The 16,097-nt window shown below is 40.2% G+C and overlaps 1 protein-coding gene across 2 annotated transcripts in view; it reads right to left on the bottom strand.

Moving 5' to 3' along the window:
• Positions 1 to 7,331: 7,331 nt before the first annotated feature.
• LOC109985372 (dehydrogenase/reductase SDR family member on chromosome X) overlaps positions 7,332 to 16,097 on the bottom strand; it is a 55,600-nt gene continuing 46,834 nt past the window's right edge. For both annotated transcript variants that reach the window (XM_065961894.1, XM_020635676.3), the window contains exon 7: positions 7,332 to 12,460. In XM_065961894.1, the coding sequence (XP_065817966.1) occupies positions 12,281 to 12,460 (180 nt within the window). In that variant the 3' untranslated portion in view covers positions 7,332 to 12,280. The remainder of the gene's footprint in view (positions 12,461 to 16,097) is intronic.

Genomic DNA, 16,097 nt, shown 5'->3' on the forward strand with positions numbered 1-16,097 from the left:
CAGCTCTCCCTCAATTTCCTCATCTTACATTCAGCCATTTTTTCTTTTCTTTTTTTTTTTCTCTTTCAGATTTTCTTTATTTTTCATCCTCGCTCTCTCCCTCATGACTAGTCCTCTTCTATTCCTTTCTATGTCAGCTCAGAGAGAAATATATCCCCTTCCTCTCTCGCTAAATTTTCACAGATCTTCTCACTACCCTGCCTTCCTCTCCTCCCCTCCTCCTCTTTGGCCATTTTTAGACAGTAAATCCCTTCCTCTCCTTCACTACATCTCTGTGGGTGTGAGCGTGTATACAAGTGTGTGTGTGTTTTGAGTGATTCTAAGGGATGCACTCAAACGGGCCCAAATAAAAAAATCTTGAGCAATACGCCACCACTCACCTCCACCTCTCAACTTTCATGCAGTAAATTCCCTGCGGCAGAATATGATACTTCCATTAACGCGTCATTGTACACCACTAAGTTACTTAATTCAAATGAATCCTATTTGCATTTCTGGAAAAGGGGAAATGGAAGGCAAGGATAGAGATTCTTTACCAGCATTATTACGTACGCTTAGTGCTACGGGCTCATTGGTGGAGAGAAAAATGAAGCAACACAAGGGAAGAAAATTTAATGATTCACTCTTGTTTAGTTTATTAAATGTTTGTCGTTGTGATTTTCTGTTTTACTTTTAGTTTTTGTCAATTGTACCCTTGTGGTTTTCTGTTTCCTGTGTATTTTTCTGTTGATAATCCTGAGTTTAGTTTTCAGTGTTTACTGTTCTATTTTCTAGAGTTTCTTCCTGCCTCTGTGTTTCCCTCCAGTTTTGATTGCCCTCATTGTCCTCACCTGTGCCTTGTTAGTCTCACCTGTGTTTGATTACCCCAGTGTCTATTTAGTCTCTGTGTTTTGCCTGGTCCTTTGGATTTGTTTACCGGTGTGATTGGGCATTCCTTATACCGAACTGGACTGAAAATAATCCTGCCTGAATTTACTCTGCCCTGTGAAGTCGTGCTTTTGGATCCATTGTTTCTACTTTGTGTCAGTTTTAAGGCTTTAAGGCAGATATGGCTTACAGAGTGAAGCCCTGTGTCACATCTCAGTAAGGATGCTCCTAAAATAGGAGGATAATCAAAAATTATTTCATCTTCAATACTTACAAAATACAATAATAAAACAGTTTTTCATTTGAAACATATAGCAAAGATTTCCATCTGAGTCTCTGACGGCCTCACTTCAACCAAAACAAATCAGTCTGTCCACACAATTACAGACATCAAATAGTCCATAATTACAGACAGATTAAATGAGATGCATTGCAAACAGTGGGACAAGAACCCAATTATAAACGATGCAATGCCATTTTTTTTTTTTGTCCAGTGAGATAAGAAGCACAGTTTTTTTTGGTTTTGGATGTGAAACCTGAAGAGAACTCACTAATCCTTCATCCAAACATATTTCTGGGATATAGTTAGCTCAACAGTCGTTTATTTTATTTTATTTTCTATGCATCATGTAGAGCATCATCAGTCCCACATTTAGTCATTATAACCCAATAGGTCGCGACTACGCTATCTGCAGAGGTCATAGTGACAGACAAAAGCCTGTATGATACACCTGGAATGCAACGCACCTGACTGCATAAACAAAGTCCTGGTTTAGGTTAAAGCCATCCAAATGTACAAAAGGTGCATAACAAAAAAAACTCAACAGCAAGTGTTACCCATAGTCTGTAAATATTAATGGATGAAGCCTGAGTGAAGTTACCCATATGTTTCTGCAGGGGGCTACGGAGGCTAATCGGCAGCATCTGCCATACTGAAAATCCTGTCTGAGCCTAACCTGCAGTCAGTCTCTCGACAGGCTGAGGGCTGGAGCTGAGGCGAGATTTAAGCCGTTACATTGCATCTACCTGTTAATCAGTTCAGGTACGCCCCTAACCATTGCATGCAGGATGAGTGTTTAAAAGCTGCCCTACCTGGTCATCCTCCGATTGTTTTAGATCGGATCTAGTTTGTAAATGAAACCTTTCTTTCTTCATTGAAGACTCTCTGGTCTAAGTGAAAGTGCAATGACTTCCTTCTTTAAACGCTGAGGCTTATCTAGCAAATTTTAGAAGTTTACATGGCACACAGGCTGAAAACAAAAGGCAGGATTTACATACAAAAACCAGAAAAGGGAAGGTTTAATAACAAAATGAAAACATGGTATATTAACTGAGCCCTAGACATAAATTACATATAAAAACAACAGATATGAAACATGACACTTGCCCAGCAGTCATCCTCAGTACACAGCAGGCAGAGCTTGGGCAACAAAACTACTGCAGAGTGGACAATCATCAGTTATTCTGCTTATCTTGACCCAGGTCACCCTCAGTTCACCAGAGAAAACAAAGAAACTCTTTTCCTGTTTCTTTTACCTTAACCTGATGAAAGCTCTTGTTTCCCATCAATGTCCTGGTTATGGCCTGAAGCTTGTGAGCAAGAACACTGCTGTTGAAGTTGGGACCCGACAAGAGTTTACTGACAAGTAAAACAACAACAATGAATATCTGAGTGGTTTCTGTATGTTTAAAGCTATTTGAACAATCTGCTACGGCCATTGCTGCAATAGTTGTTTTTTCCTGATGTTCCATCGCTCAAATAGATCCTGGTAGGACCTTGCTAAGACACTTCATTTTTTGTTTTCCCCTATTATTCTCCTCCTGTGAACAGGAAATGTCGATTAAGACTTCTCTGCCATCTTGCCTTTCACAGCACTCAGTGTGCATATGATGATGAGGGTTTGATGTGAGAAACAGACAGATGGCCAAAACTGAAGGATTAATGAACACTTGCAACAACTAAGTGTGGACACATTTGGAGGAAGCCAAAGCCCTCCAAATGTGCACGGACCATGACGCTCTTGTATCACTTGAAATCAGCCATTTCTTCTTCTCATCAGATGTGTTGGGAGCTTTGTGCCTCGATAATTTCTGAGGCAAGGAAGCCTCGTTTGTCAAAGAGACATGGCAGTTAAAAGCACCTTTTGCGTGTTTTCAGCCTCACAATTTCAGGAACTTGAAATGTGAATGACTCAAACATGATGTTTCATTTCAAACCAAGGCTTGAATAGGCAAGTCATTTACAGATGGGTTTAGGTTTTGGATGTCTTTTCTCTAGTCCTTAACTATAAAGCCATCCATTGTAGATTTACGTGCCTGAGTGTCATCTAAACATGTGGCTGCTAGAGGACTTAGACCCCCTCCTCCTCTACACGACTTCATGGTGCACTCTGAATCGAAGTTTCTATTTTCAAAACTCTAGACGTCCTCGACTCTCTTTCTCCCCTGCAGCATGTCTGATGCTACAGATGGTAATAGGCCATTACTGAAAAATGTTTCATAAGTAAACCACTTTTGTTTGGTAATTTTCACAGTTTCCAAAAAGTGTAGGAAATCATAGCACATCAGAAAGCAGTGTCACATTTGTTGGATGTCTGCTGTAATGGATTCCTGAACCTCATAAGGACACCTATTAGACTGGTTGATTCCTACAGACTTCATCAAACTTGCCATCGTAGTCAGAACCCTCATGAAGTGAGACCTAATATTTATGCAATTTTACATGGTGCAGTGTATTCACTTATAAAAAATAGTTCCTTTTGGTAGCAAAACTGCAGTGATGTGACAAAGCTGTGGAAAGATCATCGGACAACTTATTTACCAATGTACCAAGAAAGGCTTAACCTCCATATAAGGTGAAGGTCAAAGTTCATGTCCTCTTTAGATTGTAAAAGACCGACAAACTCAAGCCTTTCAGTGATTGGTATGTGTCTCCCTAGAATATGGTTGTTGATGCTGGTTTTAGCCAAACCTCACATTCACTTTCATGTGGCAACAAACATGAGCTACAACGGTGTGTCCTTCAACTCTGTTAAGTGGCAGGTTGACTCATGTGTTTGCATTGGTTACCTTTGAGCGGCAATGGCATATGAATTTTTACCCATCCAACCCAGTTCGTGTGCATATTGGGACACTATGGGGGACATTGAATTGCATGTGGACTTACCTCTTCGATAAAGCAACAGGACCATGATCCAGTGAGGGTAATTCATGAGATATGGCTTTGAGATGGTGGTGGTTGCAAGTAGGTATCTCATCTTGACTAGCCGGAGTACTGTTATATGTGAAATTGTTTCTATGAACAGTAAAGTCATAACCATAGCCCTGTTAAGACTGCTGTTCAATGCGTGGTATTTACGTCCCTGTGACGTCTCGCCTTCATTCTAAATGTCGCGTAATGGGGGGATGAAGTGATCCCCACTCTGTAACGTCTTTGGAGGTAGTAACATAGGCGCTAGAGGGGCGAGCGCTATGTGTTTGTGCATGTCAGACTGTGAGGTTATGTGGAGCTCCAGGCGTGCCGTGCTTCTGCAACGCCGAAACGCAATGTGAATTCACAGACTGGGACAATATGAATGCACAAAGACACAACGACGGCTGAGCTTAGTTGCGGCACATTTTCGGAAATGCAGTATAAAAAGGGCTCGTGTCTGCCATGTTCAAACTTCTACCCCTTATACCTTACTGTCAAGGTGAGGCGTGTGTTTCTGCGTGTGTGTCTTCATCCAACCATCTATCCCTCCATCAGGAGTCTTGACAAGGTCCATGTATCACTTAGCCCTGGGCTGTCAGGCCTTTCCCATAAACCACTGCTGCCTGGAAGATTAATGGTTGTCCTAATCTCCCATTTAGAGACTGCTAATAGGTGGGCCTGCAGACAGACAGATCTCTCTCTCTCTTTCAGTGCAGGGAAATAGATCCTCATTTATTTTGTATTCCTTGCCTTTTTCTTTAGCTATCTTGGGAAAATACAACGTCCACATTTTGTATGTCAGAGTGTCTGCTCCTAAACATATCAGGTTCAAAAATTAGGCCACAATACGATAACCAGCAAACTTTGACTTTTTGATTGTCCTCAAGTTGTATACAGATATCACGGCTTTTCCTTTTAGTGTCCTGTCCTGTTCACTGACCTCAGATTTTATTTTTACCCTAAATAAATTATGAGTACAAGCAGTGAACGTTTTGAAGATGAGTGAGTATGTGCCTGAGACTTACAACTTTTAATATTTGAAATTTCACGATAGGGAAATCAACCAATAAGTTATGCTCATCTGTCTCAGTGGTTGAAGAAGAAGAACATATTAACATTGAAAGATATGAAAGATACATTTTAGTCACACATCTAAAAAAAACAATGAAAATATTACTACCAACAAAAGACATTTAGATTCCTTTATAATTATTATTGGACTTTTTTGCCTTTCTAGATAAGATGGTTTGAAGGGAGACAGGAAACGAGAACTTTGATTTTCTAAGCAACGATGGAGAATTTTCAGACTGTTTACTGGGGCACATCCACATTTTCTGACACGTTTACATTTGGTATGTTAGCCCTGTCCTTTTGGAACATTGCAGTAGCATATTGTTTGAAAGTAGGAGGATCTGTGTGGAATATGTGACCATGTCAGTGCAGCTAAAACAGATGATTAGCTTTATACAACCAGGTCCCTCTTGAATATTGTCATGAATAATAATGTCCTCTCAGTCATTTGACAGTAATTACAGAAATGAATGCCTATTAGCAACTTCCTAGTTTATGAGTGTGCATGCAATGACTTCATTTAATCTCCCATACGGCATTTACAGAGGGAGAGCTGCCACTTAATGGCTGAATGAGGACCTATTAAGTGTGTTAAGAATGCTTTGTGGATTAACTCTTTGTTATAGAACATAATCTGTCCCCAGTATATGAGCGTCAATTACAGTGACATAAATAAGGATGTGTGCTCGGTCATTTCAGGTAGCTCTTTCTCTCTCCGTCTGTCTGTTTTCTGCCTGAGTGAGCTCATGCGACTGTCAGCCAGAAGCAGACACGCGCTGCTGTATTGTATGTGTCCTCATATTACAAAGAGCTGAAGAGACAGCTCTTCATTCTCATTGTGTCAAGAGACTTATTCTAACAAGCAGACGTACACATGATATAACTGCTAACCTGCCATTCAAATGCACCTTGATGAGTTGTTCTCTGCTTTCCCAGTGTTTTGTTTCTCTGCTGTGTCTCTTGGTTTTGCGGCACATCGGGTCACATTGACTCTGCTGCCTAATCAAGTGTCTTAATGGCATTTTTATTTGAAAGCAGATGACTAGAAGCTCTTCTTTGATTCTTGTGAAAGAAACTCCATCATCAGGTTTTACAAAAGAGGAGAGGTCTGACTCATGTGTTTCACTTTGAGGGGATCCAAGATGATGATTATTTAGTGGTTGCAAGAGAAAATCATTCTTATCTTTACTTTAAAAAATGTTCCCTTTCCAATTTATGATCTCTTTCTCCTCTCATTACTATTCAATGCAAGGCAGATAAAAAGCATGCACAGTCTTGAGCTGTACATGTTTTTCCACTTGTTGTGGGTATAAATAAAAGCAGTAAGTGCTAAGTTGAGATAAGAATATATTGATTATGATCAAAACTTAGTTTTATCATAAACATTGGGAACATCTATAAGTGTTTTTTCACTTGCAGTAAAAAGTGAGGCTTGGAGTGTTGTTAAGTGTTGGGCCAGAATCCTATGAAAAACATTATGCTAAGATAAGGAGACGTTAGTTATGATCAAAACATACATTTATCAAATTAGGTGGGGGCATATGTTATTAGTAAAAATCGTATTTGATTCTCTTTAGCTTGAGTGTTTGGTAAAGAGAAGTCTTCAGGCCTTTGAGACCTACAGTTCCTTGTGTTCATCGCTAAATCCCATTTCAGAGCCAAGCCCACATTATTGTCAGGTTGATGAAATCCTTACTGGTTGTGTGCCAGCTGCCCTCTGTGCATATTGAGTTTTGCCAAGTCCTAATGAGGTTTTCATTTTAATGTTTCTTTAACAGGTTGTTCTCATTTTTTACACTCTTGTTACAGTGCTGTGAAGATTTTAAAATGTTGAAGGGACGTGTAAATATGAACGGTCGGTGTGGTCAGAGTGTACACCTCAGATTAATACAATGGACATGCTCTGCAGTCCTAAACTTAATGTCATGTAATATTTATTCATTAAAGCCTTTGGGCCAGGTAGGTATGGAAAGATATCAGAGGAGAAATGTTTGGTAACTGCTGAAGTAAATGTAATATTTATGACGGGAAATGGTTAAACCCGGTGACCTGATATTAAATGTGTGTGTGAAAGTTTCACTTATGGATCAGAGATTATTTCAAAAGTTCAGACTGAGCTTGAGGCTTGCTGTCTCATGCAGCATGTCATCAGTCCAACAGTTTCTCACTTGCTCACATAATAAAGGGCAGAGAGCAAGAATGGCACGATGATATGTTTATTGAGAGGCTTTGGATAATAGAAAAGGTGGTGGCTGCTGTTGGAATGTCACAACCATTGACGAAAAAACATGGACATGAACTTCCCTATTTAGACAGACACACACATACACACCCACTCCCACACACTCACACTCACCCACATTCAACTCCGATCACTCGAAAGAGAGAAAAAACTTACAGCAATGCACAAGACAAGACGTAATCACAGTTTCTACAAGCTCATTTCTTCATGAGAATTCACAGTTACACATTTATGAGGGAGATTTTCTTCTTAGGCACATCAAAAGCAATAAGATGTGTATCTCAACAACAACAAAATCATGACAAAAATAAAAAAATTGCCCATTTCATAAATTCTCAAGGGGCCCAGCTGGACTGAGTGTTTACACTGGATGTAAGTCAGTATCTTCATCTGCAGGATACCGTGTAAACCAGAGGAAGGACTCAGTTCATCTGGCTTTCCCCTCGTATACATGTTTATATTATCTCTCTTCCTATACACATTTAGGATTTGCAGAACTTGGGACTGAAGCATTTAATATAAATGTCACCCCAGGTCGGACAGAAAAATGGCTATTAGAACATTGTCAGTCTAAATACAGCTCCACTGGTCCATGTCCAGTGATGACAACACTTTAAAATGATCATATACGAGTAAATCACAAACAGACAATATCACAGACAGTTAACTTGAGCTGTTTATTTTTTTTGTTTTTGTTGTTGTTGCTCTTTTTCTATATTTGCAGTTCAAGTTCGGAAAGTTCACCGTGTTGTCCTGTCTGTGTAGAACGCTCGAGGAGTAAGCTAAATATATAACAAGGTAATCATTGATAATTTAGCAGCCCTCCTCTGCACACCGACGCAACAAGAACACCAGGACAGACCCTCACTCTCCTCCTCGCTGCGTCTTTGGAAAATCTTGTGCTCAGATGGGAAAGACAGTCAGTGACGTTCTCATCTCATTTTCTTTCAGGTTTTTTTTTTTATATATATATTTTCTGTAGCAGCTGGACTGTGAGAAACATGTTAGCTCTTGGAAAAAAGATGTAGCCCTCACAGGACCATTGTACTTAAAAAAAAAAAAAAAAAAAAAAAAAAAGGCGCTGCCAAGAACCAAGCTGGTGTTCTCATTTTGTTGAAGGGTAGTGGGTGCATTTGAATTTAAATGGGACTAGGTATGGTTGTTTGCTGTTCTGTTATTTAGTCAGTACCTTAAAGTAGCCTCGGGGGAACCACAGAGTTGAATAAGGAAGCACTGAGGCGATAAACACTTTCCAAGCAGTTGGACTACACTGGGTCAAAGACCAAGTTTGAAAATACATTATGGAATATCTAATCCCAAGACAAGTGCTACAGCAGAGATAACCATCAAACTCAAAAAAACAAAAAAAACGTTTGCCTGTATTGGAAATTTAAACAAATTTCACTCCTGTACCTGGAGAGAGATATTCAGGACAACACTGAATTTAATTTTTATGACTGACGATATTCCCTGACACAGCGATCCCTGATTGGCTCATTGGAGTGAGTGACTCCATTTTAAAGAGGCAAGTTCGCTGGTGTCCATTTGATTTTAAAAAGTTTTTGTGATCCAGTAATTGTGACCCAGATTTTTTCTAAACGTCTTCAAACTTGCGCCTTAACACGAAATTTTTTAAAAAATCAAGTAATACAAGATGAGTTAAGCCAAGGTTATTAAGTTGAACATACATTATGTGTAACAATCCACATGACCTCTGGAGCTTTTCAGGTGAATCTGTATTCAAATGTTCTCTATGTATCACCAACATATGATATGATGATATGATAAAGCATTTGTACAAAGATGGACCATCAGGCCAAGAAAAGCTGCCCTTTTTTTTTCTTCATCCCAAATCTGCAGGACGCATCTGCCCCTCAAGATTCAACAATCCATTATGTACTGCTTCACTGTTGAAGAGCGATCTTTGTCAGCTCATTAATTCACATAGTAGTCAGGTCATATTTACCAGGAACATGTGTAAAGGTGATCAATCACTTATTTAAATGTTACATGGACAAGACCAACGCAGGTTGTAAATAACAGAAGCAAGGCATGAAGCTTGAATGTTTGCAGCAAGGACAAGTAAATCACAAGGCAACATTTAGAAATGGAAGTAACGTTTGCCCTGGTGTAATGTTCAACCTGGTGTTCATCTTGTGTTGACTTGAAACGTCACAGCATGTAGTGCAAACGTTTTTAGCTCTTTGACGACAACATCCTACAATGACTTAGACATAAAAACGGCCTGAACACGCCCCATTAGGCTTTATTTGTGAGGGTAGACCTTTGTCTCATGAAGGGGGAGGGGGAGGAGAAGAATCAGCCTGACCTTTGGTTGGCGGAGGGATCCAGACTCTGAACTGGGACACTGCTTGAAAAACAGTATTTTCTTTCAGGTTGCCTTTTAAAATGACACCGGCAGAGTCAGGGCTCCTTCTGTATTCTGACTGTATTTATCTATGCTACCGGCTGGATCGCCACCACAGTGATACTATCGCTTCACATAGGGCAGATCAGGAAAGCTGGCTGCTCAGTGGCAGTATTCACATAGCCATGGCTTGGCATGTGGGGAACAATATTTAGCCGAAACTTGTTAATTTGAGATAAAACTTTCATCTTCACAGCTAAAATGGTTTATCACAGTGGAGATGGCATTATGGCGCTGTGTGTGTGTGTGTGTGTGTGTGTGTGTGTGTGTGTGTGTGTGCGCGAGAGTATATACTTTCCTGCATGACTACCAGAAGTGTTTGTTTGTTGTGTGCTTGTTTAGATAAGCCCGTGCCTGGATCTACTGCTTTCTGTATTTCTCAGCGAGTGTGTGTTTGTGTATGTCAGCTCAGCAGATGGAGTTTAATTCTCAGCACTGGGAAATCTCAATCCCACAATGCACTGGGAGCCGCGCCAATTGAGGAAGTGTCGACGAAGCAATGAGGAACCAATCATAGGTATTGTAATTGAAAAAAAGGTGCATTTCCTCTCACTCCCTGTCCTGTTGCTGTTCCTCCAGGACTTGCCATTGTTGTGCTCTCCATCAACTTGAATGGGGTCTGTCGCATGAGTAAATATTGAACTCCTGTGTATTAAACACGTACACACGTATCACAGACACAGTAAAACCGATTAACACAGATCACAAAGGAAAACAGGGACAGAGTGAAGTGGTGGTTGGTTCCCCATCCTTTCCCTTTCTGTGTCTGAGCAGACAAAAGGGAACAAACATCTGGAAATCCTGGCTTCTGAAAATGAATGCAGCAAAAATAAAATGTCCCCAGAACAACACAAAAGGCCTCCTCACTCACCAGTCTATACTGGAATCACACCAAATTCAGGCCAACTTTTACAAAGAATCTCTCTTTTTTTCAGTGTTTTTTTCCAAATCCCTGATCAGGCTGAAGGAACGTCTTCTGTTGAATAACTGTGTGTTCAAAGGAAGGGGGAAAGAGGAGTTGGTGTTTTTTCTCCAGGCGACTTCAGTAAAACAGTAAAATTCACCTTTAAAAGAGAAAACACACCTTCTAAGAACACTACATGAGGATTCATTTGGAAACCAGTAAAAAGTAGTTCAAATCAAAGTGCCCTCAGTCAAACCAGCATCATCGTCAGACAATCTGAGAAATCATTGTGATCCGTCAGATGACATCACATTTCCCCCACCAACGTGAGGCAGGCTGAGGTTTGAAAAATCCGATCATAGTTGTTATGAGTTTTTTGTTTATCAATTGTAGTATTTCTGTGACAAAAAAAAAAGCATTTCTATGTTTGCCTACATTTTTAATCTGGGATGGAAAATCCTCAGGAACATGATTTTTCACTGGAGAATAATGAAATTCTTCACTGAAAGCCAAACTAAGGACTTTAAGGCAGAGTGAGGCAGGTGTTTGAACAGGACACTGTGCAAGGATTTCTTCTGGACAGACATCTTGAGTTAGCTACGATCAGGAAATAAACCTATTACAGATGGATGATAACTGCTATCTAAATAAATGTCAGTCTGCCCAGTAGCTACTGCAAAATCCTAAATCAATATAACGCCCGCATATGTTTGGACTAGGGCTGTCAAACCATTTGACATTTTTAATCACAGTTTTAATCGCATGTTTAATTCCATTAGTTCTCATTGAAAAATTATAATTGTTAGGTTTCTATTTTGAATTTCTGTTCTGACTTAAGCTAAGAGAACTTGCTGTTTGAATTCAACCGTGCTTTTATTTTGAAAAAAAGTAAAGACCTTCATTCAACCGTGCTTTTATCTTGAAATAAAGTAAAGACCTTCTGGTAGATCGAAGGTGGTGACATTAATTTAACCACGGAAAACTGGAACTCACTATGGCTCAAAAACTAAATAAAAACAGCTAAAAGGAACATTAAAAAGTGAAATGTGTGATGTCATAAGGTCGATATTACTTGAGACTCGTCAACTGAGCTGTCGGAGAGCGTTTTACTGTGAAATGAGCCATTCAAAGATGCAGCAGTGTCGTTCTCTTACACCACTGGGACTACAGGGAGACACTGAGGAGGCTTATCCACGGTGCGCCTAAAGGGACAAAATAGCTTCAGACCTTCACTGATGGCCAGTAAGAAGTTAATGCTGACAGCCCTAGTTTTGTAACTGTGCATGTATATGTCTGTTTGCTCATTGTGAAAAAAAAAAAAAAAAACATCTTCCATCCCCTGAAGCCCTTCTTTGGCGGGTTTGGAACAAAATGGAGGTCCTCACTTTAAATCACTGTCCGCAATAACTAGATAAATCGCTACAAACAACTCGGTGTGAGGTATGGATGGGGGGGAAATTCTGAGAAAAGAAGGAGATAGAAGGTGTCTGGATGACCCCTGGGTTAGGAGTCTTACTTCATGTAGGTTTTTTTTTTTTTGAGGATTAGTCCATGTATTTGTCCCTTAGTCCCATGCTACTGCAGGCCCAGCAACTGCAGGCTGGTTCCCCAAAGGCTCAGCTGTAGTTTTGGGTCAAAGGTTGTTGGTGTTGTCATCTCCCTTTGCCCGTTGGCCCAGAAGTCTCCGCCATACTCCCCCTCCAGGTCTGGTGACAAAGCGGCGTACAGCACAGTGGCAGCGCCCTCAGAGGGAGTCTGGGGAAAAACACAAACACACACAGATACACAAATGAACAAATACTGTACTTAAAAGGTTTGATGCAAAAATGTTGAGGCAGCGGCCCCAATGCAGGGGTTCCCAGCCTTTTTCCTTGAAGTCCCTTCCGTTTTCATCTCAACCCCCCCCCAGGACATCAAAGCACTTTGACACCGCAGGTCACACCTACCCATAAACACACTGACGGCAGAGGCTGCTATGAAAAGGATCCATTATGAGAAACTAATCTCAATCACACACATTCATACGCCACCAACGAAGGTTAAAGTGTCTTGCCCAAGGTCATATCTGACATGTGGCTGCAGGAGCCACATGTCAGATATGACATGTAGCTACAGCCCGCTGAAAAGTGAGGAAATGTACTTCTTACACAGTTTTATCGAAAGACATTTTGAAATAAATGTGTTTATAAAGTGCTGCTACAAAGCTGAAGGCACAATGTATGTGTTTTTAAAATAGATGTTGCAGAATGCTATAAATGATTATGTTGGGCAGCTAAGCTGTTTGGATTTCTTTTCATGTCTAAAGGCAAAAAATGTCACCAAAAAAGCAACAGCAGGGACACGGTGCCTCTTTTACTGCTGGAACAGTTCAAGAGCCAACTCTGCAGCATTTGATTGACAGTTTGGAATGAAGCCTCTTGCCACAGAGGGCACCAGTACACAATGTTTGCTTGCCACAGAGCCACTTTTGTGGCCAAGAACCATGGGGCAGCAAATGTATATTTAAATTATACGACACTTATCAAGATGTTATATGATTAAATAAAAAGTTAGTCTGGGGATGGAAGATTCATACTTCATTAGTATCACGTGTCTCTGAGCTGATTAAATAAATATATCCTATTGTCACTCCTAAATTAACAACAAAATGGTAGGATGATAACAAGTCTTTGTTTATTGTTGCTCTGCCACTCACACTCTTCTAAAACTTTGTTTCAGTTGCTCACTGCTCAGTGACCATATTGAGCTAACCTCTGCTACCTAATGCTAATCTAGGGTTTGTGTCAGGCAGTCGTTACGTACACCGTATACAGTTTTCTTCAAATAACACCTGATGATCTCTGAAATTATTTTAGGAGTAAGAATTATATATGTGTGTGTATATACAGTGTGTCTTCATCTGCAATTACCCAAGAACTGTAGAATAATATTGGCATATCAGACATCGGCAAAAATCCAACATCATGCATCCGTACGTCATTAAAGACAATTGAAGTTACTGCATAATGACAAGTTCAACAACAAGTTATCACTGCAAGAAACACACAACATTTCCTGTGTGTGTGTGTGTACACTGCTCTGTGTGTGTCTGTGTGCAGTTGTGAAAGCCAGAGGAGGGCCGATGTCACTGTAGGTTAGCGTCAGTAAAAAGCAGACTCGTGTGTGTGTGTGTGTGTGTGTGTGTGTGTGTGTGTGTGTGTGTGTGTGTGTGTGTGTGTGTGTGTGTGTGTGTGTGTGTGTGTGTGTGTGTGTGTGTGTGTGTGTGTGTGTGTGTGTGTGCATTCATAAGCGTGCGTCAGTGTTAGTGTTGATGCATTTTAACAATGATCTCAGTGTCAGCTGTGAGACCGGGAGCAGGTTTCTGAGCAGGGAGGGGATCCTGCGAGCATCAACACTACACTCGAATACTGTGTGTGTGCGTGTGTGTGCGTGTGCGTGTGTGTGCGTTGGTGTTTGTGTTTGTGTTGTACTCTGTATTTTCAAAACATGAATTTTAATTCTTCCTCTGAATGAATTATTATTATGCTCGCAGGGGTAACATTTTCAGTGCGAGTAACGATACAGGAAAACACATCTTGTACTTCATTATACATGTTGCTGTCTGGAGTTTAAAGGTCTGTTCACACATGGAGGGGTTTTTAGCACAGAAAACACTCCCTAGAAAGCCTTTTGTGAAAAGAGAAAAAAAAAGGATTCATTTCAGCAGACCACTAGTTTTATTCCACCTTGCACTTCATTTGTTTTGACTTAGGTTTCCAAAGTAACCCTCTTATCTCTGCTCTAGGGTTTGTCTACACTGAAGTTTGTTTTTCTATATACTGTAACTTATGGCTAAATGGGCTGTTGATGTTTAATTTCTCGATAGCCCAATTAAGGTTCTGGGCCTGTGGAGTGTGAGTGTTGTGCTTTTCTGTTTGAGGTATTCATAGGTTTCAGTGACGTCATCAGCGTGGAGGGCTGGAGGGCTAAAAAACGCTCAGGAAAGTAACAGCCACCGTTGAAAACCCTGTAGAACTGCAACACAGGCTTTTAATTTAACATCTCCTGTAAACGACACATGTTTACATCTCCTGACAACCATAGCAAAACCAAGATATTAAGATAAACCTTACGTTTTGGGGCACTTGCGATACTTCAGCAAACGGAACACTATTTATATCGCAAAAAACGGCAAAGTCCGTGCCGGTGTTACGGTTAAAAGAGTTACCATGTTAACTGGTGACTGTCAGCCTATTTGTTTTAGCTGAAATCTCATTAGCCAATGGGGACGCATTCCTCAAAAAGTTCACCCACTCGAGAGGTTTGTGCCAGAATCGCAAGCAAAAAGTCAAGCAGCGCAAACGAGAAAGCTGACAGTGAGAAAGAAAAAGAGGGAACCGTAAACAAAAGGACTGATGATAAGAAAAGCAAAAGGCTGATTATTTACACGATCACACAAATATTTTAATTGCAAGTCTTTTTTTTTTTTTGCTTCAGTGAGATTATATCTCTCTCAAAATCTTATTTTTTGTTTGCAATTTAAGAAGTTTTGTTTGATTTTTTTTGGCACAAATATGATTCCATATGTGATAGACTGGCAAACAGTCCAGGTTGTACTCCGCCTCTCGCCCTATGACAGCTGGGATCGGCTCCAGCCCAACCGCGAACCAGAATGGGAAAAGCGGTACGGATAATGGTTGGATGGATGTTTGTAAAGAGGACAATCCAGACGAATAACAGACTGAAATAAAGAAACATTACCTGGATAGACACTCAAATATTTGTTTTAATTCGGACACTTTTTCCAGTTGATTTAAAACATTCTGTCTTTGTTGCGTTTCTTAATGTGTGAAACAATATATGATTAACAACACTAAGGCCTATATGATGTGTTGTTATATAGATATAACATAAAAATATATAGTAAAATCACCCTTTACTATATACATGAAACATTACATATAGACATGTGTTGATTAAAATGTAAAATAACTTTTCTACTTTTAGTTGAAGTTTGTATTAAGTGATTTTAGTTCATAGCTATGTTGCTTCAGTTGTTTGTTTATGTGGATAAATCACTGACTGTACAAAGGTATTGTCACTGCAAATAATCCCATTTTGTGTGTTTGTGGTGGGGGGGGGGGGGGGGGGGGTGATGATTACATGCATGCCTTTGTGTTATTAATGCTTTAATGTATTTAGGGCAGAAGCATCCCAAAGGTTGTGCTTGGAGGCAAATGCCTGTGACAATTGCAGATTTGAGTTCATACACGCGCACTTGTCTCCTTCCATTAAATCGCAGAGACCTTAACAGCAGCCTGCGGCCTTACGCTTTAAGCAATGCAAGACATGTTTAAAAATATAAAACACAGTGAACAGCCTGCCTTGATTTTAGCAGCGCTGTAGTTTCCAG

Source organism: Labrus bergylta, chromosome 13 (genome assembly GCF_963930695.1).
Source record: "Labrus bergylta chromosome 13, fLabBer1.1, whole genome shotgun sequence".
NCBI classification, from domain to species: domain Eukaryota; kingdom Metazoa; phylum Chordata; class Actinopteri; order Labriformes; family Labridae; genus Labrus; species Labrus bergylta.